This window comes from Lepidochelys kempii, chromosome 12, assembly GCF_965140285.1.
Source record: "Lepidochelys kempii isolate rLepKem1 chromosome 12, rLepKem1.hap1, whole genome shotgun sequence".
Lineage (NCBI taxonomy): Eukaryota > Metazoa > Chordata > Testudines > Cheloniidae > Lepidochelys > Lepidochelys kempii.
In genome coordinates, this window is record NC_136391.1 from 3,596,372 (window position 1) to 3,624,066 (window position 27,695).

Genomic DNA, 27,695 nt, shown 5'->3' on the forward strand with positions numbered 1-27,695 from the left:
TTTTCCTAACAATTGCACAAACTATTGTTCCACTCATAATGAGGCCTAGTATGAAAAAGAAATGTAGGAAAGATCCTGATGTCTTTAGAAAGGGATTTCACTAGCTCCCCCAACAGTACTGCCGTTTCCAGAAGAGAAAACCAGGCTGACAGCCCCATCCTCTTCCTCCACACTGCCCCAAAATCCTGCTCTCCAGGAAGTGCTGGAAATGAGCGAACCTGATGTCTCCAGGTCTGGGAAATGAGTTATCAATGGCTTCCTTCTCACGCTCCTGCTCTCTCCAACATGTTGGCGGAAACAGCCACTGCAGGTCTGCAATGGAGGCACGTGAGCCACCAGCAGCCGCTGGATATTACTCTTAGGCAGTCTGATGGGGCTGGTATAGGAACCCGTGCAGAGTACACTAGGCTTTGGTGGCATTTTTCCAGCTGAGTGGGACTTAGGGTGACCAGATGTCCTGATAAAATCGGGACTGTCCCGGTATTTAACCCTTTGTCCCGTGTCCCGATCAATGTGTGATCGGGACACCATTTGTCCCAATATTCAGGAAAGGAGGCGAGTGGGAGGGAGGCGCTGACTCTGTGGGTGCTCCGGGGCTGGAGCACCCACCGGGGAAAATTGCAGCCAAGCTCCCCCTCCTCACCTTCTTCTCCCCCCATCAGTGCACTGCATCCCCACTCCTCCCGCTCCCTCCCAGTGCTTCCCACCGCCTAACAGCTGTTTCGCAGCAATTAGGACTTTCCGGGAGGGGCGGGGAGGAGGCGGAGAAGAGGCAGGGCAGGGGTGGGGACGTGGGGGAAGGGGCTGGAATGGGGGCTGGGCAAGGGCGGTGCAGGCAAACACCCACCGGGCAGAGGGGAAGTCAGTGCCATAGGGATGAGTGGCGGGCCAGGGGTATGAAAAGGCGAGTGGTGAGCAGGGGGGATGAAGAGTCAAGCGGTGGGTGGGGGACGCAGCAAGCCAGCGGCAGGCCGGGGGATGAGGAAGGGCGCGGTGGAGGGGGGGCCGAGACCTGGGGCAGATTGTGGGTAGGGCTGATGGCACCCCAACGTGTCCCGATATTTACTGTTGTGATCTGGTCACCCTAGTGGGACTAGATGTGGGTCACTCTAGGAGCAGCCAATGCCATTTCTTGAGCCAGATGTCATTCAGGGTGCCCTACAGGACAGACTGGAACTTTGTGTCTAAATAATATACTTTGCCCTTTCATGAGTCACATAGCATCTTGTCACTCTGGGGGTTTATTACTTATTTGATTTCAGTTTAGGAGTAGGCATGAAGGAATCACAGGTCTTGAACCCATGTCTGTGGTTCCCTAGTAGGCCTCAGATCACAGCCATCATCTGACACCTCCACCAGCAGGGAGTATGGGCTGCTGGACCTCAGCTCACCATAGGCATTGCCCATGAAGATCTCAACTGGAGGTCATGTCTGGCCTCTCCAATTGGCTCAGACTCATTATTTAAGCTGGAAGGAGGCACAGGACTTTGTCTGAGCAACTAGGCAAATCCGTGGGTGGCTGCTACATTAGACCCTGCCTTCTCACCTGACTCCTGAGCCTTGACTTAATCCTGATTCTTGCATTCCTGTCCTGTCTTGTCCCTGCCCTCCTGCTTTGTTCCAGATCCCTGCTTCTGAGCCCCACCCCTGGCTACTGGCTCTGACCCTTGGCTTAGCTCCTGCCTCTGGCTCTGTTGCTGACCCCCGGTTCCTGACTCCTGCTCTGACCACTAGGCCTGATCACCACTGCTTTGACCACTAGATATGACTGCCTATGACCTGGTCCATGACAGTAAGGCGTTTGGTCCTGTGCAGTCTGTCTCCTACAGCAAAAAAACTGGTGTAAACATTTAAACCATTAGCTGCTTTTAATGCTCTGGGAAGGTGACTTGGATAACAGATCACTATTCTACCCCATGCAACCCACCCCTCCATGACCCCTGGAACTGATCCATAGTGAAGATAGAGAATACTATCAGGATCACAGATATTCAGGAGAGACAATTACAGCTCAGGTGACATAATTAATATTCATTACTTATACAGCTCCATAATGTACATGGCACTTCAGAGACAAGACATGAACCCTGCTCCAAAGAGCTTAAAACCTAAGTGTCTGATTCACACTCACACCAGTGTAACTCTCATGGAGGTATTCCTATTTACACCAGTGGTGAGTGTGTGACAGCAGAAAAAGTTAGAGGGAAGGATGGGAAAATGTTGAGAAGGGGTAAGATGGGGTGGCAACGGTGAAAGGGAAGCTGAGGGAGAGATGAATAGGTACAAGTGGGGAGCTTCAGGGCAAATGCAGTTGGTTTGGTGGAACAAGGCAAACAGGGAGGTGGATTTCTCTGTCACCAGATAACCATTCTGAATGGATGACCTTCTTCACATGAAGATCACTCAAAATCCCAGGTCTACTCCAGTCATTCCCTACCATTCTGTGTCCAAGGATTGAAAACAGTCTAGGAGAACAATGAGAGCTAGCTGGACCCTTTCAACTTTCCCTGTTTTTGTTTCCCGTTTCCTGGAGCAGAAGATCCATTTAGTGAGCATCGGTGAAGGCCCAGTTGTCCACGTGGAACCTGCTCAGATAGATTTCGGCAATATCCAGGTTCTAAAGGATGCTTCCTGTACACTCCACCTCTCCAATCAGACTGTTATTCCTGCACCATTTTGGGCACAGATGGTAAGTGCACGTGGGGCTATGTTACAATGAACAAGTAGCTTGGAATATATAGTCTCTAACAGTCTGTGACTTGACTTAATATGCAGCATTCTCCTAAAATTATCTCAGAGAGAGAATGAAATGGGCATGACATAATTCCCCAAAGTGGCTGGCTGAGTCTGCTCTGACGTGCACCTGAGTCACCCCATTGGTGTCACTAGGATCTCATAGATGCAACTAAAAGCAGAATTTGGCACTTGATCTTCTTTATAACCTTTCTCTTGATATAGTGCCGGGGAAGGACCACTTGGAGTTCCTATTTCCCCAAAATATACCCCCAAGCCCTTACACCCCCTTTCCTGGGGAGGCTTGAGAATAAACAAGATGAGCACAGACCAGCCTTAGATTTTTATCACCCAAAAAACCCAATCAGATTCTTAAAAAACATAACTTTATTTAGAAGAACAAAAAAAGATAAGAGAACAACTCCGTAAGATCAGAATGGAATATCATCTTACAGGCAGTCAGATTCATAGAATCATAGAATCATAGAATATCAGAGTTGGAAGGGACCTCAGGAGGTCATCTAGTCCAACCCCCTGCTCAAAGCAGGACTGATCCCCAATTAAATCATCCCAGCCAGGGCTTTGTCAAGCCTGACCTTAAAAACTTCTAAGGAAGGAGATTCCACCACCTCCCTAGGTAACGCATTCCAGTGTTTCACCACCCTCCTAGTGAAAAACATTTTCCTAATATCCAACCTAAATATCCCCCACTGCAACTTGAGACCATTACTCCTTGTTCTGTCATCAGCTACCACTGAGAACAGGCTAGAGCCATCCTCTTTGGAACCCCCTTTCAGGTAGTTGAAAGCAGCTATCAAATCCCCCCTCATTCTTCTCTTCTGCAGACTAAACATTCCCAGTTCCCTCAGCCTCTCCTCATAACTCATGTGTTCCAGACCCCTCATCATTTTTGTTGCCCTCCGCTGGACTCTTTCCAATTTTTCCACATCCTTCTTGTAGTGTGGGTCCCAAAACTGGACACAGTACTCCAGATGAGGCCTCACCAGTGTCGAATAGAGGGGAACGATCACGTCCCTCGATCTGCTGGCAATGCCCCAAAATGCATCTCAAAATGCCATTGGCCTTCTTGGCAACAAGGGTACACTGTTGACTCATATCCAGCTTCTCGTTGACTGTAACCCCCTAGGTCCTTTTCTGCAGAACTGCTGCCTAGCCATTCAGTCCCTAGTCCATAGTGGTGCATTGGATTCTTCCGTCCTAAGTGCAGGACTCTGCACTTGTCCTTGTTGAACCTCATCAGATTTCTTTTGGCCCAATCCTCCAATTTGTCTAGGTCCCTCTGTATCCTATCCCTGCCCTCCAGCATATCTACCTCTCCTCCCAGTTTAGTGTCATCTGCAAACTTGCTGAGAGTGCAATCCACACCATCCTCCAGATCATTAATGAAGATATTGAACAAAACCGGCCCCAGGACCGACCCTTGGAGCACTCCACTTGATACTGGCTGCCAACTAGACATGGAGCCATTGATCACTACCCGTTGAGCCCGACAATCTAGCCAACTTTCTATCCACCTTATAGTCCATTCATCCAGCCCATACTTCTTTCAAAACATAGAGAATCCCTCTAGGCAAAACCTTTAAGTTACAAAAAGACACAAAAACAGGAATACACATTTCCTCCAGCACAGCGAATTTCACAAGCCAAAACAAAGAAAACCTAATGCATTTTCTAGCTAGATTACTTACTAACTTTACAGGAATTGGAGGGCTTGCATCCTTGATCTGTTCCCGGCAAAGGTATCACACAGACAGAAAAAAGTCTTTTCCCCCGCCCCTCCAGATTTGAAAGTATCTTGTCCCCTCATTGGTCATTTTGGGTCAGGTGCCAGCCGGGTTACCTGAGCTTCTTAACCCTTTACAGGTAAAAGGACTTTGTCTCTGGCCAGGAGGGATTTTCTAGCACTGTATACAGAAAGGTGGTTACCCTTCCCTCTATGTTTATGACACCCCCACTCTGTTGCTGGACTTCTGCCTGCATTCTCTTTTTACTCCTGCAGCTTGTTCATTTGTTGATGTTTTGTTTTTAGCAGTGAGTGTTTTTGGATTTAAGTTTCATAGAATCGTAGAATCATAGAAGATTAGGGTTGGAAAAGAACTCAGGAGGTCTACCTGAAAGGGGGTTCCAAAGAGGATGGCTCTAGACTGTTCTCAATGGTAGCAGATGACAGAACGAGGAGTAATGGTCTCAAGTTGCAGTGGGGGAGGTTTAGATTGGATATTAGGAAAAACTTTTTCACTAAGAGGGTGGTGAAGCACTGGAATGCATTACCTAGGGAGGTGGTAGAATCTCCTTCCTTAGAGGTTTTTAAGGTCAGGCTTGACAAAGCCCTGGCTGGGATGATTTAACTGGGAATTGGTCCTGCTTCGAGCAGGGGGTTGGACTAGATGACCTTCTGGGGTCCCTTCCAACCCTGATATTCTATGATTCTATGATTCTATGATCTAGTCCAACCCCCTGCTCAAAACAGGACCAACCCCAACTAAATCATCCCAGCCAGGGCTTTCTCAATCCAGGCTTTAAAAACCCTAAGGATGGAGATTCCACCACCTCCCTAGGTAACCCATTCCCGTGCTTCACCACCCTCCTACTGAAATAGTTTTTCCTAATATCCAACCTAGACCTCCCGCACTGCAACTTGAGACCATTGCTCCTTGTTCTGTCATCTGCCACCACTGAGAACAGCTGAGCTCCATCCTATTTGGAACCCCCCTTCAGGTAGTTGAAGGCTGATATCAAATCCCCCCTCATTCTTCTCTTCCGCAGACTAAACAATCCTAGTTCCCTCAGCCTCTCCTCATAACTCATGTGCTCCAGCCTCCTGATCATTTTTGTTGCCCTGCGCTGGACTCTCTCCAATTTGTCCATATCCCTTCTGTAGTGGGGGGACCAAAACTGGACCCAATACTCCAGATGTGGCCTCACCAGTGCCGAACAGAGGGGAATAATCACTTCCCTCGATCTGCTGGCAATGCTCCTACTAATCCAGCCCAATATGCCTTTATCCTTCTTGGCAACAAGGGCACACTGCTGACTCATATCCAGCTTCTCGTCCACTGTGATCCCCAGGTCCTTTTCTGCAAAACTGCTGCTTAGCCAGTTGGTCCCCAGCCTGTAGAAGTGCATGGGATTCTTCTGTCCTAAGTTTAAGGAATGTTAAGTGTATCTAGCTGCGCCTCCCCCAAACTCCCTTGCAAAACTCCCCTGTTAGCCATTCCTGTTCACTAGCTCCTCTGGTCACTTAGGAGCAAGCTTTTTAAAGCCCTGGTTTTCCTGAGTAGGCCCTCCCCCTGGTTAAGGGTTGATGGGTGCTAAAGAGCTTAGCAAAGCCTCGTTAAGAAGCTGTCAGCCTTACCTAGCAGGCCGCTAGGCTCAGTACACAGTCCCCAAACAAACAGACCACAAAGTACATTTCAATCAAGCAGCAAGCACACCACAAACAAAAACCAACACTACAGACAACACTACAGTCACCCACCCACCCCACCCCCAGGGTCACTTAATCGCTCCTCCTTCACCTGGAGAAGTCCCTCGCAAAACTCCCGTGTTAGCTGCTTCTGTTCGCTAGCTCCACCGGTTGCTTAGGAGCGGGCTTTTTAAAGTCCTAGTCTTCCTGTGTAGCCCCACATCCTAGTTAAGGGTTGATGGATGCTAAAGGGTTTAGGGATCAAAGCCTTATTAAGAAGCTCTCAGTCTTTGATGGTGATTATTGGGTGGTGCAGTACAGCAAACCCTGTGTTCCTATTTGCTCTTCGTGAGAGAAGAGAAAATGTAGAAGAAACCATCATGGTGAAAACCATCATGATCCATGGTTATGTCTTTTTTTGTGGGCATAGTCCAATGGCCCACTCCCACAGGTCTAATCCAGGAGACTGGCCTCCTGGTACCACTCACTCCCTGTGGTCTAGGACCCTATTTCTAGGTTTCAAGGGGTGGGCAAACATGAGTCTCCTGGATTGGGAGGGAAGGCTGGTGGTTGATTTTCCCCTCACTTTACTGCAGCAGGAAGGTCTTCCAAGGGGTTGCTGACTGGCTTCTTTAAACTATCAAGACACTCTGTGACTCACCCCTACCTTACACACTATTTTACATTTTAAAACCACCTGATGAGCAGTTTGAGAACCAGGGGCACTTATTTCTGCTGCATCAGAGGGATGGGGAGCAGGCTGCTGAGTCATCCTTGCAGATCTGGCTGGACTGAAGGGGGAAGAAGCGAGGGTTCCAGTAGATAGTGCCTAGTTGGCTTGGGAGCCAGCTACAAAGCCACCTCTGAAGACACTTGGCACTGGGGGAGTGGGAGGAGAGCAGACCACCTTACTTAATCCCAAAGCCGACCGGCCACTGGAGGTAGGTTCAAATTCAGCTGGCAGAAGAGACACAGGTTAGCTCATACAAAAGTGCAGCTAGTTCCTCTGCAATTGATGGGTTTCATTGGCACAGATGTTTGCTGAATTGTAGCGCAGTTTGTAAAGACTCCCAGTCAATATCACAGAGCACACGGGGAAACAGAACTTTGTTATGCAGCCTTTTCTCTTGTGTACATCTCGCCCCATTAGTGCAGAATTTGTTTCGTTTCCCAGGTCACACCCTATTGTTTCAAGCTTTTCCCGTGATTGGCTTTAATAAAGAGAGGGCCATGTGGGTAGAAGCATCAACTTTTAGTGAAACTTAAAAACGCCACAGATAAATGGATGCTGCCTCTATTACTTGTTCTGGTTGACTGAAGATTTCATTCTCAGCTGGTAGAATTGGATGGGCATGGGGGAGGGACGGCTCTTTACTTTAAAGAGTGTATTTGTATTGTTCTTAGCATCCTCCAACTGCTCTCAGTGAAGTCTGAGCAGTCTGCCCTTGGCAAATGAGTTGTTTTTAAGTGTGCTGTAAATTATGATTTTTCTCAAGCAGCTGAAGAATTAATCTGTCAGTGTTTGTTTGCATACTGCTTTCTATTGGCAGGGTGCCGGCAAACACTGGCATGCTCGACTGCAGCAAGTAAGAAATGAGAGTGTTAAACATAGGATGAGACCTATAGTTGGCACTGTGAGTACTGAACATGTCCATTGCTCTAGCACCCTAGCACTTCTCCTCAAGCTTATAGCCCCATTGATCTAGTGTTGGGCAAACACACATGAAGACCTAGTCCTTGCCCTAAAGACTTCAAGGGCCAGACCATCACCTTTGGCACAACTCCATTGATGTAAATGAAGATATACTGATTGACACCTAGCAGGGGATTGTGTAACAAACTATGACTGCAAACATACAGACCCTGCAGCCATCAGCGGGATCAACTCCAGGCCCTCCCAACTTTCTACAGGAAAAATTATGTGGTGAATTGCTCATAGGAGCACAGGGTTGCCATCCCACGTCAGGTCTGGGGGTCCTTCTAGCCCAGCACCCTAGCAGTAGCCTGTACCAAATGATACAGAGGAAAGTGCAGGAAAATTATGGAATAACCTGCCCACCAGAAAGATTCTTCTACCCCTCATCAGTTAGTAGTTCCCTTATGCTCTGAAGCATGAGCCTTCATATTCATTATAAATGTTCATCCTAAAGTAACTGGGGATTGAGCACTGGACTGGGACTCAGGAGACCTGGGTTCTGCCACTGGCCTGCTGGGTAACTTGGGCAAATCATTTCACCTTTCTGTGCCTCATTTTCCCAGTCTGTTCCACTGACTTCTTGTGGAAAGCACTTTGAGATCTACTGATGAAAAGAGCTGAGTATATTATTCCTATTAATAATAATTCTCATACATATCAGTGCAAATCCTTTTTTTAAATCCTGTTAAGCTCTTGGCCGCACTGATACTTTGTGGCAGCGAGTTCCACAGATTAATTATGCCTTGTGTAAAACACTATTTCCTTTTACCAATTTTACATGTGCTGCCTTTCAGTTTCATAGCATGTCCCCTTGTTCATGCATTGGGAGGGAAGGTAAATAGCAGGGCTCAGTCTGCCTTCTCTGTACCGTTCATTGGTTTCTGTGTGTATTTCAAAGAAGAGAACATCCAAATAAAAACAAGGACAGCACCTCCGACCATGTGGATACAGGTCAGGCACAGCTCAGTCTCAGGGGATTCTCTCCTGGCCATTAAGTCATTAGCAAAAACACTTCTGTAAAGAAAAAGTTGCAAAGATATGTGAAGAAAGATAATTGTTTATTGAAGCACCTGATTAGCCACATGCACTGATTTGCACACTCAGTTTGGTCATTTATGCACATATGCATGCAACTATGCACCTCTAACGTTTTCACCATCAATTTATTGTGCCTGCAAAATTAGAGAGTATCTGAAAATGTGACCTAATGGCTTAAATGCTGCAGACTCCAAAAGTCCGGATTTTGGGACAACAATAGTGTGAGTATGTGGCATGTTAGATGCATATGGCATGAGAGGAATGGACTGAGTCAGTGGTTCTCAACATGTATCCCTGGGGTTATGCAGAGGTCTTCCAGGGGTACATCAACTCATCTAGATATTTGCTTAGTTTTACAACAGGCTACATAAAAACACTAGCAAAGTCAGTACAAACTACAATTTCATACAGACAAAATGAGAAAGTCAGCAATTGTTCAGGGCTAGTGCGCTGTGACACTTGTATTTTTATGTCTGATTTTGTAAGCAAGGAGTTTTTAAGTGAGGTGTAACTTGGGGGTACGTAAGACTCCCGAAAGGGGTACAATAGTCTGCAAAGGTTGAGAACCAATGGTCTAAGTCCTGGACTGGAAGCCAGGAATTTTAGATCTAATCCTCTCTCTAGGGCCATGGATAAGCCACTTCAGCTCTCTTCCTTAGTTTCCCATCTATAAAATGAGCAGAATACTGGACTTATGCATGGGGCAATACGGGGGTTAATTGGTGAATATGTGTAGAGTGCTTTGACAGTGGAAGGTGCTCTATACTGTAAGTATATGATACTTTAATGGTCTCTTCTGCCCTTAAACTCTATGAATCTATGAAATGCTAAGTATTACTGTCTCTGCAAAGGTAAAATGGAGATGAATGCATGTCAGCTTTAGGCCATAGGAATCCTGATGGAATTAGAGCATGATGACAATAGCGAGTTGACCTAGTTGGACCTTTCCTTTGTGAGCTAACTTCTCTGTAAGCAGTTAGGAGAGACTATCAGTAAGAAAGACCTACACGACCTCATCTCAGCAGAAAATTCTACTTTGCTGTGCAAATTGCCTCCTGTGGAGCAAGCTAATGAGGTTCCTGCAACCAATGGATATGCTCAAATTGCCTGTTGCCAAGATCAGATCTATCCTCAATACACTCTAGAATGCTGAAACAGAGGGGAACATTTTTCACCATTTAAGCAAAGGCTAAAAACACCGGGACAGTTCACTGGGAGTGTGTGGGTGCATCTGAGGATGGTACTTGGCCCAGCAGGACATGCTGTTCTTTATCCTGCCAAATTCCAAAATGCTGTGGACAGTCATCTTTAATTTGGGGTACATGATGGAATGCCTGTCTCTATGATAAGGAATGGACATTCTAAAACTTGTCAGAGGACAGAACTTTCCAGGGTGTGAATCCTGAAGCTAGTCAACTTGATCAGTTGATTGCTGTGCCATTTGTATACCACATCTCTGGACCTGATCCAACACTCAGTGAAGGCAATAGGAGTCTTTCCATTGATCTGAGTGGGTGAGGAAGCAGGCCCTTTGGCTACAAATTTAAATATTTCCTGGGTTTGGTTTTATTGGTAACTGATAAAAATACAAATAAATCTTAACTGCTCCCCAGAGCTGCTGCTGCCATTAATTTGTATTCCAGTAGTGCCTAGACATCCTAATGGAGATCGAGGCACCATTGTGATTGGTGCTGTACAAACCCATTATAAGAGGGAGTCCCTATCCCAAAGAGCTTGCAGTTTAACTAGACAAGAAAGAAAGGAAGATTGTAGATAGAGAACTGAGGCAAAGAGATAATAAGTGTCTTGTACATGGTCATACAGGGAGCCTATAGCAGGGATAGGAAGTGAACCCAGATCCCTGTTGAGTGCTGTAATCACAAGATGATCCTTCCTCTCAGGCTGTTCCTAGGATTTCCTTTCAGGATCTTCTCTGTCTCAGTGCCTATTTCCCTTTGTCTCAGAGAGACTCTCCGACTTATCTCATCCTGGGTGGAGCTAACACGATCTGCCTATCAGCACGAGTCAGCAGTAACTGCTCTGCATCTTTATTTAGGATTCTAGTGCTGGAGCTTAGGGTAGCTCCACCCAATTCTGATTCAGGGTCCTAGAAGCTACCACCCTGTTACAGTGGTGTTTCTGGCGTTCCTAAGAGGAAGCTCCTATCTCTCTGATCTTTGCAGTTAAAGGAGCTGCTTCTCTTTTCTGCACTAGGCCTCTTCGTTTTTAGAAGTGCAGCCAAATTTTTTCTAGATTTAATCCTAGGGCTTTGTGTGCAAGATGAGGGCCTCATTGGCTACGATGTTGTGTGGGCTGGTGATATATTGAGTTGCGGTTGGTCTGCTCTCTGCGGAAGGGTTTTGTCCTCTCCCCAGCGTTTCCTTTCCCTGGTAGGAGAAGATGGGAGTTATGGAGCAGCCACTCTGAAGGTTGGGGCCATTGTGCAACTGAAAGGGTCACTGGACTGTATCTCCCTGCCCGGCTAATGACCCATTTAACCAATGATAGCGTTAGCTCATTGGAGGCCCTAAGCAGGAATATCCCCCCACCCACCCACAACACATACTAATAACTAAAAGGGGGCTCCTTGAGCTGCTCGGGGCCCTAAGCAATTGCTTAGTCTGCTTCTGCCTAGCATTTGCTCTGCATTAGACTCTGCTGTCACTGTTGTGCTCTTCTCCATTGTTCTTTTGACTCTTCCTTAAGAACTGCTGCTAGCAGTGATGGCCCTTCAGGATCAGACTGAACCTGGCAATCTGGGCATTGTGTTTGTAATTGTCTAGAAGTTACTTTGATTCATGTTGTTCAGACTCTGAGCTGGGCACTCTTCATTCACTGTCATAGTCCGCACTGGGGGAGGTGGGGGGCTGAAAAGGTTGCTTCATGCAAGAAACCTGTATTGGAGTTGGACTGGGGCCTGTTGCCACCTCGTTTAAAAATCCCGCCTGAGAGAATGTAGTCACTCTGGATAGACGGACTGGTAAGAATAACTAAACACTGCTGGATTTGAAGGGCCAAAATTCTGTTTCACTGGTGCAAGGCCCTGATCAATGTAGCCAAATCCTTCTAATTAGCTGGCTATAACTGAACTGAGTGTCATGGCTCCAAACTCAAGTCCCTTATCAATTTTCTGCCCTTCATAACGTCTAATGTATAATAGTTGTGTACTATAAATAGTTGGCACTTTTCCCATTGGGTCCATATTGTTTTTTTATTTATAATTGCTTCCTTCACTTGGTCACTGAATCAGGATGGGCTTTTAGTCAAAGTTGTCCTCTTTCTCAATTGTTAAATCTTGGCTTTTGGCCATCTAATAAACTCTTCTTAAAGAACACTCAATTTTCTTTCACATTTTTCTGTTGAAATTTTTCCTACCAATCAATTTCACTCATAACTTTCCTCAGCTTTGGGAAATTAGATAAATAGATAGATACATACATTTGGGACTGTTCTCTTTGCCCTTATTGAATGTAAGCAGGTTATGATCACTGGACCCTAAGCAATCAGCAACTTCTAGTTTTTATCTGTCATACCTCATGTTGGGTGCAATTCTTTCTCTGTTAAAAAGTTATCATTCATAATTTTTAAAACTTCCAATGATGTTTTACTACTGGCTGCATGAGACATATACTCCTGCGTATGTCTCCCAAGTGGAAGTCCACATAACAACACCATTTTTCTTTCCACACATTATAGATAGGTGTTTAAGGAGTAATTCATCCTGTTTTCTGGTTAGATTCAGTGGTCTGTAACAGATCCCTACCAGTTCCCCCCTCCTGGGCTATGTTAGTTAGCACATTCTTCTTTTGTACACATCACAAATCATTATCTAGACTAGTGGTTTTCAACCTGTGATCCATGGACTCCTGGGGATCTCCAGATTAAGTCTGAACTGTCCAAAGGGGCCCACACCTCCATTTGAAATATTTTAGGGGTCTGCAAATGAAAAAAGGTTGATCTAGGTTGTTTAGACATCTGATTGCTCCATCACTGAGGGTAGTCAGATGTTGCAGTCCACCCTCCAGTTTTCTAATTGTGCACTCCTCCACCACATGTTTGACCATCTGCATCACTACCCTGCAGCCACACTGTGAAAAATGGGCTAAGCCAAATTTCTGCATTGTCATCCACTCTGGCTGTTCCAGACAGCAGCCTGTTAAGTCTAGTTCAGGATCTGCTTCCCAGATTGCAAACAAGAGGATGTGAATCAGGGCTTCTGAAGTTTGTCAGCAGACCTGTTTCTCTATCCCAGAGTTACTGTCACTCGACTAGAACATAGCTATCAACCCTGATATGCTGTTGTTCATCCACGACTGGCACTGGGCTGGCAGTGCTAGACAGGAGTGCATGAACAGCCATTTTAAAAGGAGTTTGTGGCAAGTCGACAAGAACTGCAGGTGTAGGTGTTTTCTTCTGGAGTCAGGCAGATCTTCTTTGGGGAAGTATGCATTGCTTATTGGCACCTGTTGGAGCCATAGTCAGCCTTGCATGCAGCAGGATGTTTTCATCTGTCATAGCTCTCTGTGCAGTTTTAAGGGTGATAGCATCTCATTGAAGTTTTGAGGGAGCTATGTGAGCCAACACATACAAATTAGATGTTAATTTGTGGCTAAGACAACTACTAATAATACGGCTTGAAATTCATAGAATCATAGAATATCAGGGTTGGAAGGGACCTCAGAAGGTCATCTAGTCCAACCCCCTGCTCAAAGCAGGACAAATCCCCAACTAAATCATCCCAGCCAGGGCTTTGTCAAGCCTGACCTTAAAAATATCTAAGGAAGGAGATTCCACCACCTCCCGGGTAACGCATTCCAGTGTTTCACCACCCTCCTAGTGAAAAAGTTTTTCCTAATATCCAACCTAAACCTCCCACACTGCAACTTGAGACCATTACTCCTTGTTCTGTCATCAGCTACCACTGAGAACAGTCTAGATCTAAATTAGGGGAAGGTTTCTAACCATCAGAGGAGCGAAGTTCTGGAACAGCCTTCCAAGAGGAGCAGTGGGGCCAAAAACCTAACTGTCTTCAAGACTGAGCTTGATAATTTTATGGAGGGGATGGTATGATGAAACTTCCTACAATGGCATGTAGTCGATCTGTGACTTCTAGCAGCAAATATCTCCAATGACAGGTGATGGGGAGGTTCTGAGTTACCCAGAGAATTCTTTCCCAGATGTCTGGCTGGTGGGTCTTGTGCACGTGCTCATGGTCTAACTGATTATCATAGTTGGGCTCAGGAAGGAATTTCTCCCCCAGGTCAGTGTGGCAGAGACCCTGGGGGGGTTCTCCTTCCTCTTCGTCATGGGGCATGGGTCACTTGCAGGTTTAAACTAGTGTAAATGGCGGATTCTCTGTAACTTGAAATCTTTAAACCATGATTTGAGGACTTCAGTAATTCAACCAGAGATTATGGGTCTGTTACAGGAATGGATGGGTGAGGTTCTGTGGCCTGCAAATGCAGGGAGGTCAGACTAGATGATCATGATGGTCCCTTCTGATCTTAAAGTCTGTGAGTCTATAGGTGGCTGTGTTCAGTTCAAATCAATGAGATGCACATGCTGATTTCTGCCCCAAACTGCTGCACAATATTCCACTGGAATAAATACCAGTGCCAGGACTGAGGTTTGTCGAACATTTGCCTGAGGGGTTGATTGGCCAGGTGTCATGGACTCATGGGAATCATTCTCTCTCCTGGCTCCGTATGGTCCCTGAGAGGAACCCCCTTCAGTGGGACAGCCCTTCTCGGGGGTCCACTCTCTGTTGGGGGTCAAGCCATAGGCCCTTCTGCCTCCTGGAACCACACCTCTCTGAGCGCTCAGCATGCCTGTCTCTCTCCGTGAGCTCCCTCAGGGAGTTCACTCACTCTGGACTCCCGAGGCCTCCACTCCCAGAAAGAATGATGCAACCCTGATCTCTAGACCGGAGTGACTCTCAGCCAGCATAAAACAGGAGGATTTATTGAATATCTGAACATAGGATAGGAAATTCTCTGGGCCCTCGGGCCTAGCAACAGTACATCTAGGTCTCTCCTGCATCCAAGTGGGCTCTAGCTGCTCTCTCTCCCCAGTCCAGAAACCCCCTCCTTCCAGCTGGGCATCCATATCACCTTCCCCCAAGTCCCACCTCTGTCCTTTGTCTTCTCTCCCAGGTAAACAGGCTGCATGGGCCTTCTTTCCTCTCAGCTTCTCCTCTCATCCGCCCTTTGTTTCCCCACTGGCTGGAACTGGCTGGTCAGGTTACTGGGATCCTCTCTCCTCGGTCCTTTGTCCTCCCACTGGCCAGAACTGGCAGTGACTCTGAGCTGGGCCTCCCGGTCACCAGTCGCCAGGATATCCATTCTCCAGGACATCGTCTGAGGTCCCAAGTGCCACCGCTGGCCCTCTGTAACAACAAACTCCCTCTCTCACCATCTTATTAAACCAGTAACAAACAAGGGAACTGAGTCCCACACCCTCTGCAAGTAAACCATTGAAAATACAAGAAAACCTCCCGCTTCATCACAGTAGGCAATTGCTCAAATGGAAGGTTGTGGCCACCGTCTTAGACTCAGTATAAATCTCCACTGAGGAAGGTAGGTAGCCAGAACATTATGTCTTGGCTAAGTGACCCTTCATTATTGTGTAGATTGTTACCCACACCAGAGAGACAGATGTCATCCACATATATGTACTTATTTGCCTCAGTTGTTGATAGGTCATAAATATATATGTTGAAAAGGAGAGTAACTAGAATGGATCCTTGTGGGAGTCCCTTATGCAGATGACTAAGTTGGCTGACTTTGTCTCTACCTTGCAAGATGAAGCTCTGCTTCATTATCATTTCCATAATGAACCACACCCTGAGCTTATCAGAAATAGTCTGCAACAAGTTGGTGTTCAGCATCACATATCAGACAGTGTCATGTGGCTGACAAGTCCACCAGAATGGCACCCACCTTTATCTTGGGTACAATGTCCTCAAATGAAGGCAGTGGTGGTCTGATAACCTGGTTGATGCACATCAGAATCAAGCTATCCATTAGCTTCTATGTAACGTAAAGGAGAGAGATGGGTTGATAGCTCTTAGGATCTTCCAGCAGTTTTCCTAGATTCTGAATAGCAATGACCTTTGCCATGCACTAGACTTTTGGGATGCAGTTGCCCTGGAAACATCAATTAAAGAAACAGAGCAGCCAACTTTTGGGCCTCGATGAAGAAGGAACTCCAGATGAAGGTCCTGCTTTGAGCAGGGGGTTGGACTAGATGACCTCCTGAGGTCCCTTCCAACCCTGATATTCTATGATTCTATGAAGGTTATCCTGGCATGGAGCCTTTCCTGTTCCCATAAGCTTTATGGCCTGGTACAGATCTTTGTCTGAAAAGGAAGCCACCAGGTTTGAATCCACACTGGGAGCCTGCCACCTCTCTGTGACCTCAATTCTGACCACAGGGCTGAAAGACTTGTCCAAGTTCTGTGTACAACTGTTAGCCACTAGCTGGGATGCGATAGTGTTTGCGGTGATTGGAAACTCCTTTTGGCCAAGGATGGAATCTCCAGAAAGTTTTTGATAGTCTTCCAGGCTTTCCGACTAGAATGAATCTTTATGACTCTCTCTCTCCATCAATATAATCTGGTTTGAGCCTGCAATTGACTGAGTTGCTTGTTTTTATTAATGGTCTCTTGGACATTACCAGCATATATGACTTTCTGGTAGAGCTTAGTTGCCTTTGGTGATCACCCAAGTATATATTGTCAGGAATTAACTTCTTAGCAGCTACATTAACTAATTCACAGAAAGTTTAGTAGGAGTAATTTATGTCGGCTGGACATAAAAAATATGTCAGCCAGTTCGTTAACCGACATCTTTAGTTCTGCTTGAAAGACCTCCTACCAAGCTCTCTGAAAATTCCACCAGACCTGCAGTAGACTGTTGCTGATATCTGTAGGACCATGGTGATCAAAGACACACATTGACCCATATGCATTCAAGATCCTGCACTTCTGAGTTATTGATAACTCTAAAACAGACAATGGTGTCCTTAATGTAAAGTGCCACCTCTTTTGCTCCCTCTATCCTTCCTAACTGAGTTATAACCAATTATTTTAATATTCCAGTCATGTGAATCATCCCACCAGGTTTCAATAAATGCTAAGTACATCAAGTTTTTTCTCATCAATGAGAATTTCCAATTCTTCTTGCTTGTTACCCAGACTCCTAGAATTGGTATGTCAGCAACTGAAATAATGCTTCTCTTCACATTCTTTGTCACATCAGCTCAATTTGTTTATAACATGCTGAATTTCCGTGTGTACCACATTTGCCTTCTTAGCAAAGAAGACTTCCAGCTAGTCTTCCACCAAGTAGTTTAGCCACCTACCTACTACCTGTGAGATGCAGGCCTTCCTGTTTGTACAGCACTCTCTCCAAGTGCAATATGGCGCAGTGTGACACAAATCCCAAATCTTCAGCTTCACAACCCAATCGTGCAGCCAGTGGTGGTCTCATCCAGTATTTTCTGCCTTCTCTCACTCATGGGACCAGTAGGAACTCTGTGAATATCACCCAGACTTTTCTCTTTGTCAGCTCCCTTCCAAGGTCCCTGAATTCTTTTATAATTGGTGTAATTCCACACAATGTGAAGTCATTGGTTCCAAGTATATCATCACCAATGGAGACTTGCCAGATGACCTCATAATCCTATCCAATATTGCTGGTTATATCTCTTAGTTTCATTGCAGCAAGACAACACACCATCCTGTTGTCCTTGTGCTCCTTGCTAAATTTTCTGTCCATTCTTTTTAGTATGGAGTCACCAGTGACAATTGCTTGTCTTCTTAGGATGGTTGAAGAGTTTCTCTTGGTAACTGCTAGGTTCATACCGCAAGGACACTCATCAAGTATATCCCCTGTATCTTACTGTTCCATTCTTCCAGAGACAGATTTCTTGGTAGTTGACTTGCTGAGTATCTAATAATGACTCGATACTTCTAGCTGGGTTGAATGCTTCCAGGTTATCCTTCCCCTCTTGGTCATAAATCATCAGTCCACACCTTTGGTTCCTACTCTCTCCAGTTCTCTTATTGCCAATCCTTTCCCTTGTGGAAGTGATTTCCAAATGTCGTTGTCCAAGCGTGGTCCAGGGAGGTGTAAATTATTTCTGACTGTGCAAGTATGGACTCATTCCCTGAGAGAGGGCAGGTGGCTTTGCTTCCGTCACCCTTGCTTGGGAGCACTTTAAGTTACAGCTGGAGAACCATTGGAACCTCATTGGTTGAGGCTGTTAATTGCTCCAGTCGTGCCGGTCATGACCTCTTCCTGGCTATTAATATCCATTTTGGGGGGCCCTGCACTGGAATTCTACAGGCACTGTGTGAGGTGGGGAAGTTGTGATCTCTCCTTCCTGTAGCAGATTTTCTGTCTCTGGGGCCACGTGCTGTTGTTGGCAGAAGCCAACACAGATACTGGAGTGACTCTGGCCCTATATGTCTTCATCATCTTTTTCCTGTCATTACAATGTCCTGTTCACTAACAGTAGGCCCTTCCTTTGGACCTGCACCAAACTAATTAGTATGTTATGCAAATCCTTTTTATCCAGGGTTAATGTCCCCTCCCTGAAGCGGTCAGCCATAGGGATGCTGGAGCACTGTAGGTCTGCATTGTGTTACAGTGGGAAATGCACACAGCTGCCTTCATCTAACCATTCCATTACTATTCCTCAGTGTTAGTTTTTGTGGTGCAATGTGCTGCCTGACTCGCAGATTCACTTCTACAGCAAAGCTGTCAGGTCTCTTTTTCAGGCTAGCTACCTTGTGTCAGTATGAATCAGAAGATAGATTGAACATTAATGTCAATTTAAACCTAATGTCTTCTGGCTTGAAATAGAACATGCTAATAGAATAGTCTGTTTTGCTGCACCCTACTGGATTTCCCTAGTGCTAGTGACCAAGCGTGTAATGGGTGCAGGAGAGGTGGAGAGGGATGGTGGCACCATGTGTGTATTGAACAAGCTAGGCTTCTCCTGGCCTCTATGGTGCGTTGTCTTCAAGTTATCCATTTTAAATTATCAAAAACTTAAAAGAAGTGAATGCATTTGGTCAGTAATGCTTTGGAGAAAGTTCAAAAGGCTTTATGCAGCATCTGTGATCTGGCTGGGGGAGCGAGCAAAGGTTACCGCTGTATTCACAGATTTCTTTAGCACCCATGCATTTCAATGGGAATGCTAGAGTGGTGGTGTTCACATGGAATCGTAGACTTGTAGGACTAGAAGGGACCTCAAGAGGTCATCTAGTCCAGTCCTCTGCACTCATAGCAGGACTGAGTATTATCTAGACCATCCCTGACAGGTGTTTGTCTAACCTGCTCTTAAAAATCTCCAATAATGGAGATTCCACAACCTCCCTAGGCAATTTATTCCAGTGCTTAACCACCCTGACAGTATTATCTAGAGGTTTATCGCAGGAGTGGGTGGGTGAGATTCTGTGGCCTGCATTGTGCAGGAGGTCAGACTAGATGATCATAATGGTCCCTTCTGACCTTAATATCTATGAATCTATGAATCCCTGACACCTGTCAGGGGTGGTCTAGATAATATTTAGTCCTGCCATGAGTGCAGGGGACTGGACTAGATGACCTCTCAAGGTTCCTTCCAGTCCTATGATTCTATGATCATGTCCCCTCTCAGTCTTATCTTCTCCAGAATAAACAAACCCAGTTTTTTCAATCGTCCCTCAGAGGTCATGTTTTTTAGACCTTCAATCATTTTTGTTGCTCTTCTCTGGACTTTCTCCAGTTTGTCCACATCTTTCCTGAAATGTGGCACCCAGAACTGGACACACTACTCCAGCTGAGGCTTAATCAGCGTCAAGTAGAGAGGAAGAATTACTTGTCGTATCTTGCTTACAACACTCCTGCTAATACATCCCAGAGTGATGTTTGCTTTTTTTTTACATTCAAACACAAGGTCCTTGAATCTGAAACAAGAGGCAGATAACACCCTGGTAGCTGTCCAAACAGCAGAGTTATGGAACACAAGATCCAAAAGCCAAAGAATAAAGAGTAGACTGTATCTAAGGGAGAGTGCAGCAGGTGCAAGTGGGTCCGGTAATTAGATCTGCATCCATCCTTATCTCGACAGTGAAGCATGGCACTGGAGCTAGCCATAACAGACCACCCTCTGCTATGCTGTCTCCTCTTGCTTTGCGGTTCTATTTTAAGGATTCCTCTCCCTGAGGCTGTGGGGAACTACAAATTAAATGGATCTGACTGAGTTTATTAATTTTACCAGTGTAATGTATTTAATGTAATTTTAAAGCCCTGAGTCTGCGGTGGCTTCCACTGCTGCAAACCTGTCACAGAACTGGGGAGAGGCCCTTGCACTCAGTCAGAAACCAGCACAGCCCCAAAAGAACTTGTTCCATGGGATCATTTTCACTTTTCAGGTAAAATCTGGCTCTGCCTACTTCCTCAGACACCCTCCCCCCAGTAGCCTAAAACTGTTTGGGGAGGTTATTTGGAATCCTTTTAAATGCTCCTGCACTTTGATGTGCTGTTTTGTTTTCTGATGTATTTCTCCATTTAGTTGGCTGTCATAACGTTAGAGCTCCATGGCTGATGGACAGAAACTCAGTAGAGCTGATCTCACTTGAAGCAAACAGCATTTCAGTCCATTTTAAGCAGTGAACAAATCCCGGCTTTTCATAAAAATTCTATGTTCTCAAATATTTCCATATTGTTTCAGGTGGTTGTGAGTGGGTCCTTCTGGATCTCCTAGCCCAGGGGTGGCCAACCTGGGGCTCCGGAGCCACACACGGCTCTTCAGAAGTTTTAATACGCGGCTCCTTGTCTAGGCACCGACTCTTGGGCTGGAGCTACAGGCGCCAACTTTCCAATGTGCCGGGGGGAGAGCTGGTGGGGGGCTGCTGATGTATTACTGTGGCTCTTTGGCAATGTATATTGGTAAATTCTGGCTCCTTCTCAGGCTCAAGTTGACCACCCCTATGCTAGACCATGTTTAATGGCCTTTCCCGCTTTCTGCATTATTCAGAGCAGTAAAACACAAATGTACAATTAAAAGATGCTGGAGATTGCGTCTTCTACCCCAGATGTCAAGATGGCTCACTGAGGGATTCTGTTGAGGACAATTAGTCTCTCTTGAAACAGGAGCCTAAGGATGATGCTGGTGGAAACAACCTGCCCGTCATTGCTTTCTCTTCCTTTTAATCATATCCTGTAGTGCCTCACAGGTACATTGAGGCCAATGGTTCTATTCTGATCTTAGCTTTTGGATCTTGTTGCAGGCTTGCAGTCACTCATTGTGGAGGATTGAGCCCAGTGAAGGTGTAGTTCCCCCGGAGACTAAGGTATCGCTGACTCTGATTGCTAACTTGGATGACACGGTCAAATTCCAAGACAAGGTGAACTTGTTCATACAAAACAGCAATACCTATGTGATCCAAGTTCAGGCCGTTGGCATTGGCACCACGATTGTCACAGACAAACCCTTTGCTCCCGCACTCAACTTGGGACCCCATTTCAGGTAGGTCATCTCTCTGGCTCCCACCTTTTCCGGTGCTCCTTCATCTCCATAGACCAAATAAAGAGCCCCAGCAAGGACGTTTTTTATTGTAGTCCCTTAGGACTGTAGCTACAAGGGCGGTTCCCATTGACTTAAATAGGAGCCACATAACTGCGTTTGAAGACATATTGTAGCCCTTTCAAACTCACTTGCCACATTAGAATGCTAACAAGATGGAATGTGGTTGACAAAATGTCACTAAGTGGAAATTGCAGAGGGTCCAGGAGGCTGAAGATTGAGAAATGATACATAAAAAAAACTTTTATTTTTTGAGCATTCGAACATTTTGCCCCTTTTTTCACCTGATGGGTGGGTCACCCCCACACTCCCCTGTAGCAGCAGTGAACCTTGATGTTGCTCTTTAGCAGTCCCTCTTCTAAATTAACAGTACTGCTTTCTTTCTACCTGCAGCAGGCTCCACATCTCAGTGCCTTGGGGGAGCAGCAAAATTTGTCTTTGTCCTTTAACCTTCCCTAGCTCACTTTTATTTCATGGGTCCCCTGCTGGAGTTCTGTCTATTAGTGTCAGGGCTGGGACGTAGGCAGTCAGGCCTAGTGGTTATCTTGTGGGGTGGGCACAGGTCCCCATTGCCAGCTGGAGTTCAGAACCAGAAGGTCAGGAACTATGAGTTAGATGCCAGGAATCAGGCTGTGTCAGGAAACCAGGTGGTTGGGATCTGGAGACAGGAGCAGGTAGTGCTGGATGTGTGGTCCAAAGCAGGGTGGAACCCAGTTAAACAGTTATATTTAGTCCTGCCATAAGTGCAGGGGACTGGACTAGATGACCTTTCAGGGTCCCTTCTAGTCCTATGATTCTATGACTTCCTGTTCCTTCTTCTGGCATAAACAGGGGAAGTAGGCCAATCAGGAGCCCCAGTCTTCCAACAGTTGGGGCCCAGAGGTGAGTTCTAAGTGAGCTGGGTTTCAAGGAGTCCTGGTTCTCCATGTCTAGATGGCAGCCGATATCAAGTGGAGTGCCCCAAGGGTCGGTCCTGGGGCCAGTTTTGTTCAATATCTTCATAAATGATCTGGAGGATGGTGTGGATTGCATCCTCAGCAAGTTTGCAGATGACACTAAACTGGGAGAAGTGGTAGATACGTTGGAAGGTAGGGATAGGATACAGAGGGACCTAGACAAATTAGAGGATTGGGCCAAAAGAAATCTGATGAGGTTCAACAAGGACAAGTGCACAGTCCTGAACTTAGGACAGAAGAATCCCATGCACCGCTACAGACTAGGGACCGAGTGGCGAGGCAGCAGTTCTGCAGAAAAGGACCTAGGGGTTACAGTCGAAGAGAAGCTGGATATGAGTCAACAGTGTGCCCTTGTTGCCAAGAAGGTTAACAGCATTTTGGGCTGTATAAGTAGGGGCATTGCCAACAGATTGAGGGACATGATCGTTCCCCTCTATTTGACAATGGTGAGGCCTCATCTGGAGTATTGTGTCCAGTTTTGGGCCCCATACTACAAGAAGGATGTGGAAAAATTGGAAAGCTTCCAGCGGAGGGCAACAAAAATGATTAGGGGTCTGGAACACATGACTTATGGAACATGGAACACATGACTTATGAGGAGAGGCTGAGGGAACTGCGATTGTTTAGCCTGCAGAAGAGAAGAATGAGGGGGGATTTGATAGCTGCTTTCAACTACCTGAAAGGGGATTCCAAAGAGGATGGATCTAGACTGTTCTCAGTGATACCAGATGACAGAACAAGGAGTAATGGTCTCAAGTTGCAGTGGGGGAGGTTTAGGCTGGATATTAAGAAAAACTTTTTCACTAGGAGGGTGGTGAAACACTGGAATGCGTTACCTAGGGAGGTGGTGGAATCTCCTTCCTTTGAGGTTTTTAAGATCAGGCTTGACAAAGCCCTGGCGAGGATGATTTAGTTGGGGTTGGTCCTGCTTTGAGCAGCAGGTTGGACTAGATGACCTCCTGAGGTCCCTTCCAACCCTGATATTCTATGATATGCCAGTAAGTCATCAGTGGGGGTTGGAGCGTGATGATCCCCGGGAACCTGCAGATCCAGGTTAGAGACCTGCGAGTCATGACAGCCTCTGTTCTCATCTTTCTTCATTTCTCCCCTCCTCTTGGCTCCTCATCTTTTCCCACTGATCTCTCTTAGTTAGGGCAGAAGCTGGAAGAAAAGTTTTATCTCTTGATTGGAAAAGGGAGAATGACTGCAAGGGCCTTTTCTGAAATTAGTTGGGAAAAGCAAAAGTCCACTAACACTGGATGGTGAATGGAAAGGAGTCTCAAGTGGAAGAATTTAGCTCTAAGGGTTTGAGATACAATAGTTTTCAGTCACCTACGCTAGTTTTGAGCTTTAGTTCCATTTGAGTGTAGATGTTAGGGGCTTTGTGATCCTTGGTTAACTATAAGTAAGGCTATGTTTTAGTCACGGCTATTTTTAGTAAAAGTCATGGACAGGTCATGGGCAGAAAATAAAAATTCATGGACCATGACCTGTTCATGACTTCCGCTATATACCCCTGAATAAAACTTGGACGGCGGTGACCCTGGGGTGCCGCAAGTCCTTGGGGCAGGGAGGCTGGTGGTGAGCAGCTTGGGACCCCCGCTGGTGCTGGGGAGGCATGGGCGGCAGTGCACAGCCTAGGGTTGCCTACTTTCTAATTGCACAGAACTGAACACCCTTGCCCCGCCCCCACTTCCCTGAGGCCCTGCTCCTGCCCCGCCTCTTCTCTGAGGCCCTGCCCCCCTCCATCAAGGCCACCCTCCCTCTGTCACTTGCTCTCTCACACCCTCACTCACTTTCACTAGGTTGGGGTAGGGGATTGGGGTGTGGGATGGGGGTGAGGGGTCTGCGCTGCTTCCCGGGCTGGGGCCTGGGGCTTTCCTAGGCCAGAGCTCCCCTGCGCCAAACTACGTCCTCTATTCAGGTCTCTGCAGCCAGGTCCCTCCCTCTCAGAGCTTGAGAGAGAATGCTCTTTTGCTCCTGGCTTCCCTGGCTGTTATAAGGCCTGCTGGGTCTGTTTGGGGCATGGCCCCCAGCTGCGGCTGCTCTGCTAATCAACCCAGCTCTTCCCCTGCCCCAGCCCTCTCCCAGGACTATCTTAAACCCCTCTGGGCCTGAGCGGGTGTCCACCCTGCTACACTGTGGCTTCTGTGATCTCTAGGACAAACTTGCGGCCTTAACTATAAGCTCCATAAAGGCTTGGGTTTGTTCACCACTGTTTCCATGGTTATTCCTGGTGGTTGATCAGACATGTTCTGATGGCCAGATTGGATGCATCGTGGTAAGATGTTGCCAGCATTACTCAATTCATGTTCTTCTGACAATCTTTTTCCTCCTATCCTGCACCATCTTCTTGGGGTTAAGCCCCCATTGCAACTAGCTGCAAAACTGCAGCTAAAAAAAGTGAAATGGGGCATAGATAGCAAGATGACTTTGTCTTTTACCAAACCAGAAATTAGGCATCTGTACAGAACTTGATTTAAAGTTCAGATCTGTCATTGCACAAGGTGATGTATTTCACACAGCCATTGTATGCTTCAAATGCATTTTTAATATTTTCTTTCACAGATTAACTTGGAATATGGTGTATGGTTTTGTATTTCACCAGGTGTGTTATACTCACTTTTCACTGGCTGCATATTCTTTATGTCCAAAAAAAAGACAGTCACTGTGCCACGAATAATTCCTCTGCCTCAGTATACAGTGAAATAATTACTACCTTGCACTCGATGTTTCTGTACATAATGGAGTCAATGTCTCATTGAATATTCATTTCATGTTAGCTCTGGCTCATAGAATCATAGAATCATAGAATATCAGGGTTGGAAGGGACCCCAGAAGGTCATCTAGTCCAACCCCCTGCTCGAAGCAGGACCAATTCCCAGTTAAATCATCCCAGCCAGGGCTTTGTCAAGCCTGACCTTAAAAACTTCTAAGGAAGGAGATTCTACCACCTCCCTAGGTAACGCATTCCAGTGTTTCACCACCCTCCTAGTGAAAAAGGTTTTCCTAATATCCAACCTAAACCTCCCCCACTGCAACTTGAGACCATTACTCCTTGTCCTGTTCTCTTCTACCACTGAGAATAGTCTAGAACCATGCTCTCTGGAACCACCTCTCAGGTAGTTGAAAGCAGCTATCAAATCCCCCCTCATTCTTCTCTTCTGCAGACTAAACAATCCCAGTTCCCTCAGCCTCTCTTCATAAGTCATGTGTTGCCCTTTGCTGGACTCTCTCCAATTTCTCCACATCCTTCTTGAAGTGTGGGGCCCAAAACTGGACACAGTACTCCAGATGAGGCTTCACCAACGTCGAATAGAGGGGAACAATCACGTCCCTCGATCTGCTCGCTATGCCCCTACTTATACATCCCAAAATGCCATTGGCCTTCTTGGCAACAAGGGCACACTGCTGACTCATATCCAGCTTCTCGTCCACTGTCACCCCTAGGTCCTTTTCCGCAGAACTGCTGCCTAGCCATTCGGTCCCTAGTCTGTAGCTGTGCATTGGGTTCTTCCGTCCTAAGTGCAGGACCCTGCACTTATCCTTATTGAACCTCATCAGATTTCTTTTGGCCCAATCCTCCAGTTTGTCTAGGTCCCTCTGTATCCTATCCATGCCCTCCAGCGTATCTACCACTGCTCCCACTTTAGTATCATCCGCAAATTTGCTGAGAGTGCAATCCACACCATCCTCCAGATCATTTATGATTATATTGAACAAAACCGGCCCCAGGACCGACCCCTGGGGCACTCCACTTGACACCGGCTGCCAACTAGACATGGAGCCATTGATCACTACCCGTTCAGCCCGACAATCTAGCCAACTTTCTACCCACCTTATAGTGCATTCATCCAGCCCATACTTCTTTAACTTGCTGACAAGAATACTGTGGGAGACCATGTCAAAAGCTTTGCTAAAGTCAAGAAACAATACATCCACTGCTTTCCCTTCATCCACAGAACCAGTAATCTCATTATAGAAGGCGATTAGATTAGTCAGGCATGACCTTCCCTTGGTGAATCCATGCTGGCTGTTCCTGATCACTTTCTTCTCATGTAAGTGCTTCAGGATTGATTCCTTGAGGACCTGCTCCATGATTTTTCCAGGGACTGAGGTGAGGCTGACTGGCCTGTAGTTCCCAGGATCCTCCTTCTTCCCTTTTTTAAAGATTGGCACTACATTAGCCTTTTTCCAGTCATCTGGGACTTCCTTCGTTCACCACGAGTTTTCAAAGATAATGGCCAATGGCTCTGCAATCACAGCCACCAATTCCTTTAGCACTCTCGGATGCAACTCGTCTGGCCCCATGGACTTGTGCACATCCAGCTTTTCTAAATAGTCCCTAACCACCTCTTTCTCCACAGGGGGCTGGCCATCTACTCCCCATGTTGTGATGCCCAGCGCAGCAGTCTGGGAGCTGTCCTTGTTAGTGAAGACAGAGGCAAAAAAAGCATTGAGTACATTAGCTTTTTCCACATCCTCTGTCACTAGGTTGCCTCCCTCATTCAGTAAGGGGCCCACACTTTCCTTGGCTTTCTTCTTGTTCCCAACATACCTGAAGAAACCCTTCTTGTTACTCTTGACATCTCTTGCTAGCTGCAGCTCCAGGTGCGATTTGGCCCTCCTGATTTCATTCCTACATGCCCAAGCAATATTTTTATACTCTTCCCTGGTCATATGTCCAACCTTCCACTTCTTGTGAGCTTCTTTTTTATGTTTAAGATCCGCTAGGATTTCACCGTTGAGCCAAGCTGGTCGCCTGCCATATTTACTATTCTTTCGACTCATCGGGATGGTTTGTCCCTGTAACCTCAACAGGGATTCCTTGAAATACTGCCAACTCTCCTGGACTCCTTTCCCCTTCATGTTCGTCCCCCAGGGGATCCTACCCATCAGTTCCCTGAAGGAGTCGAAGTCTGCTTTCCTGAAGTCCAGGGTCCGTATCTTGCTGCTTACCTTTCTTCCCTGTGTCAGGATCCTGAACTCAACCAACTCATGGTCACTGCCTCCCAGATTCCCGTCCACTTTTGCTTCCCTCACTAATTCTTCCCGGTTTGTGAGCAGCAGGTCAAGAAAAGCTCCCCCCCTAGTTGGCTCCTCCAGCACTTGCACCAGGAAATTGTCCCCTACGCTTTCCAAAAACTTCCTGGATTGTCTATGCACTGCTGTATTGCTCTCCCAGCAGATATCAGGAAAATTAAAGTCACCCATGAGAACCAGGGCGTGCGATCTAGTAGCTTCTGCGAGTTGCCGGAAGAAAGCCTCA

General features: G+C 46.4%; 1 protein-coding gene across 1 annotated transcript in view; it reads left to right on the plus strand.

Annotated features, from left to right (window-relative positions):
* Positions 1-27,695, plus strand: part of HYDIN (HYDIN axonemal central pair apparatus protein) — a 427,107-nt gene that overhangs the window by 195,433 nt on the left and 203,979 nt on the right. Inside the window, exons 18-19 of the mRNA XM_073307159.2 lie at positions 2,537-2,689; positions 21,175-21,413. Of these exons, the coding sequence (XP_073163260.2) occupies positions 2,537-2,689; positions 21,175-21,413 (392 nt within the window). The remainder of the gene's footprint in view (positions 1-2,536; positions 2,690-21,174; positions 21,414-27,695) is intronic.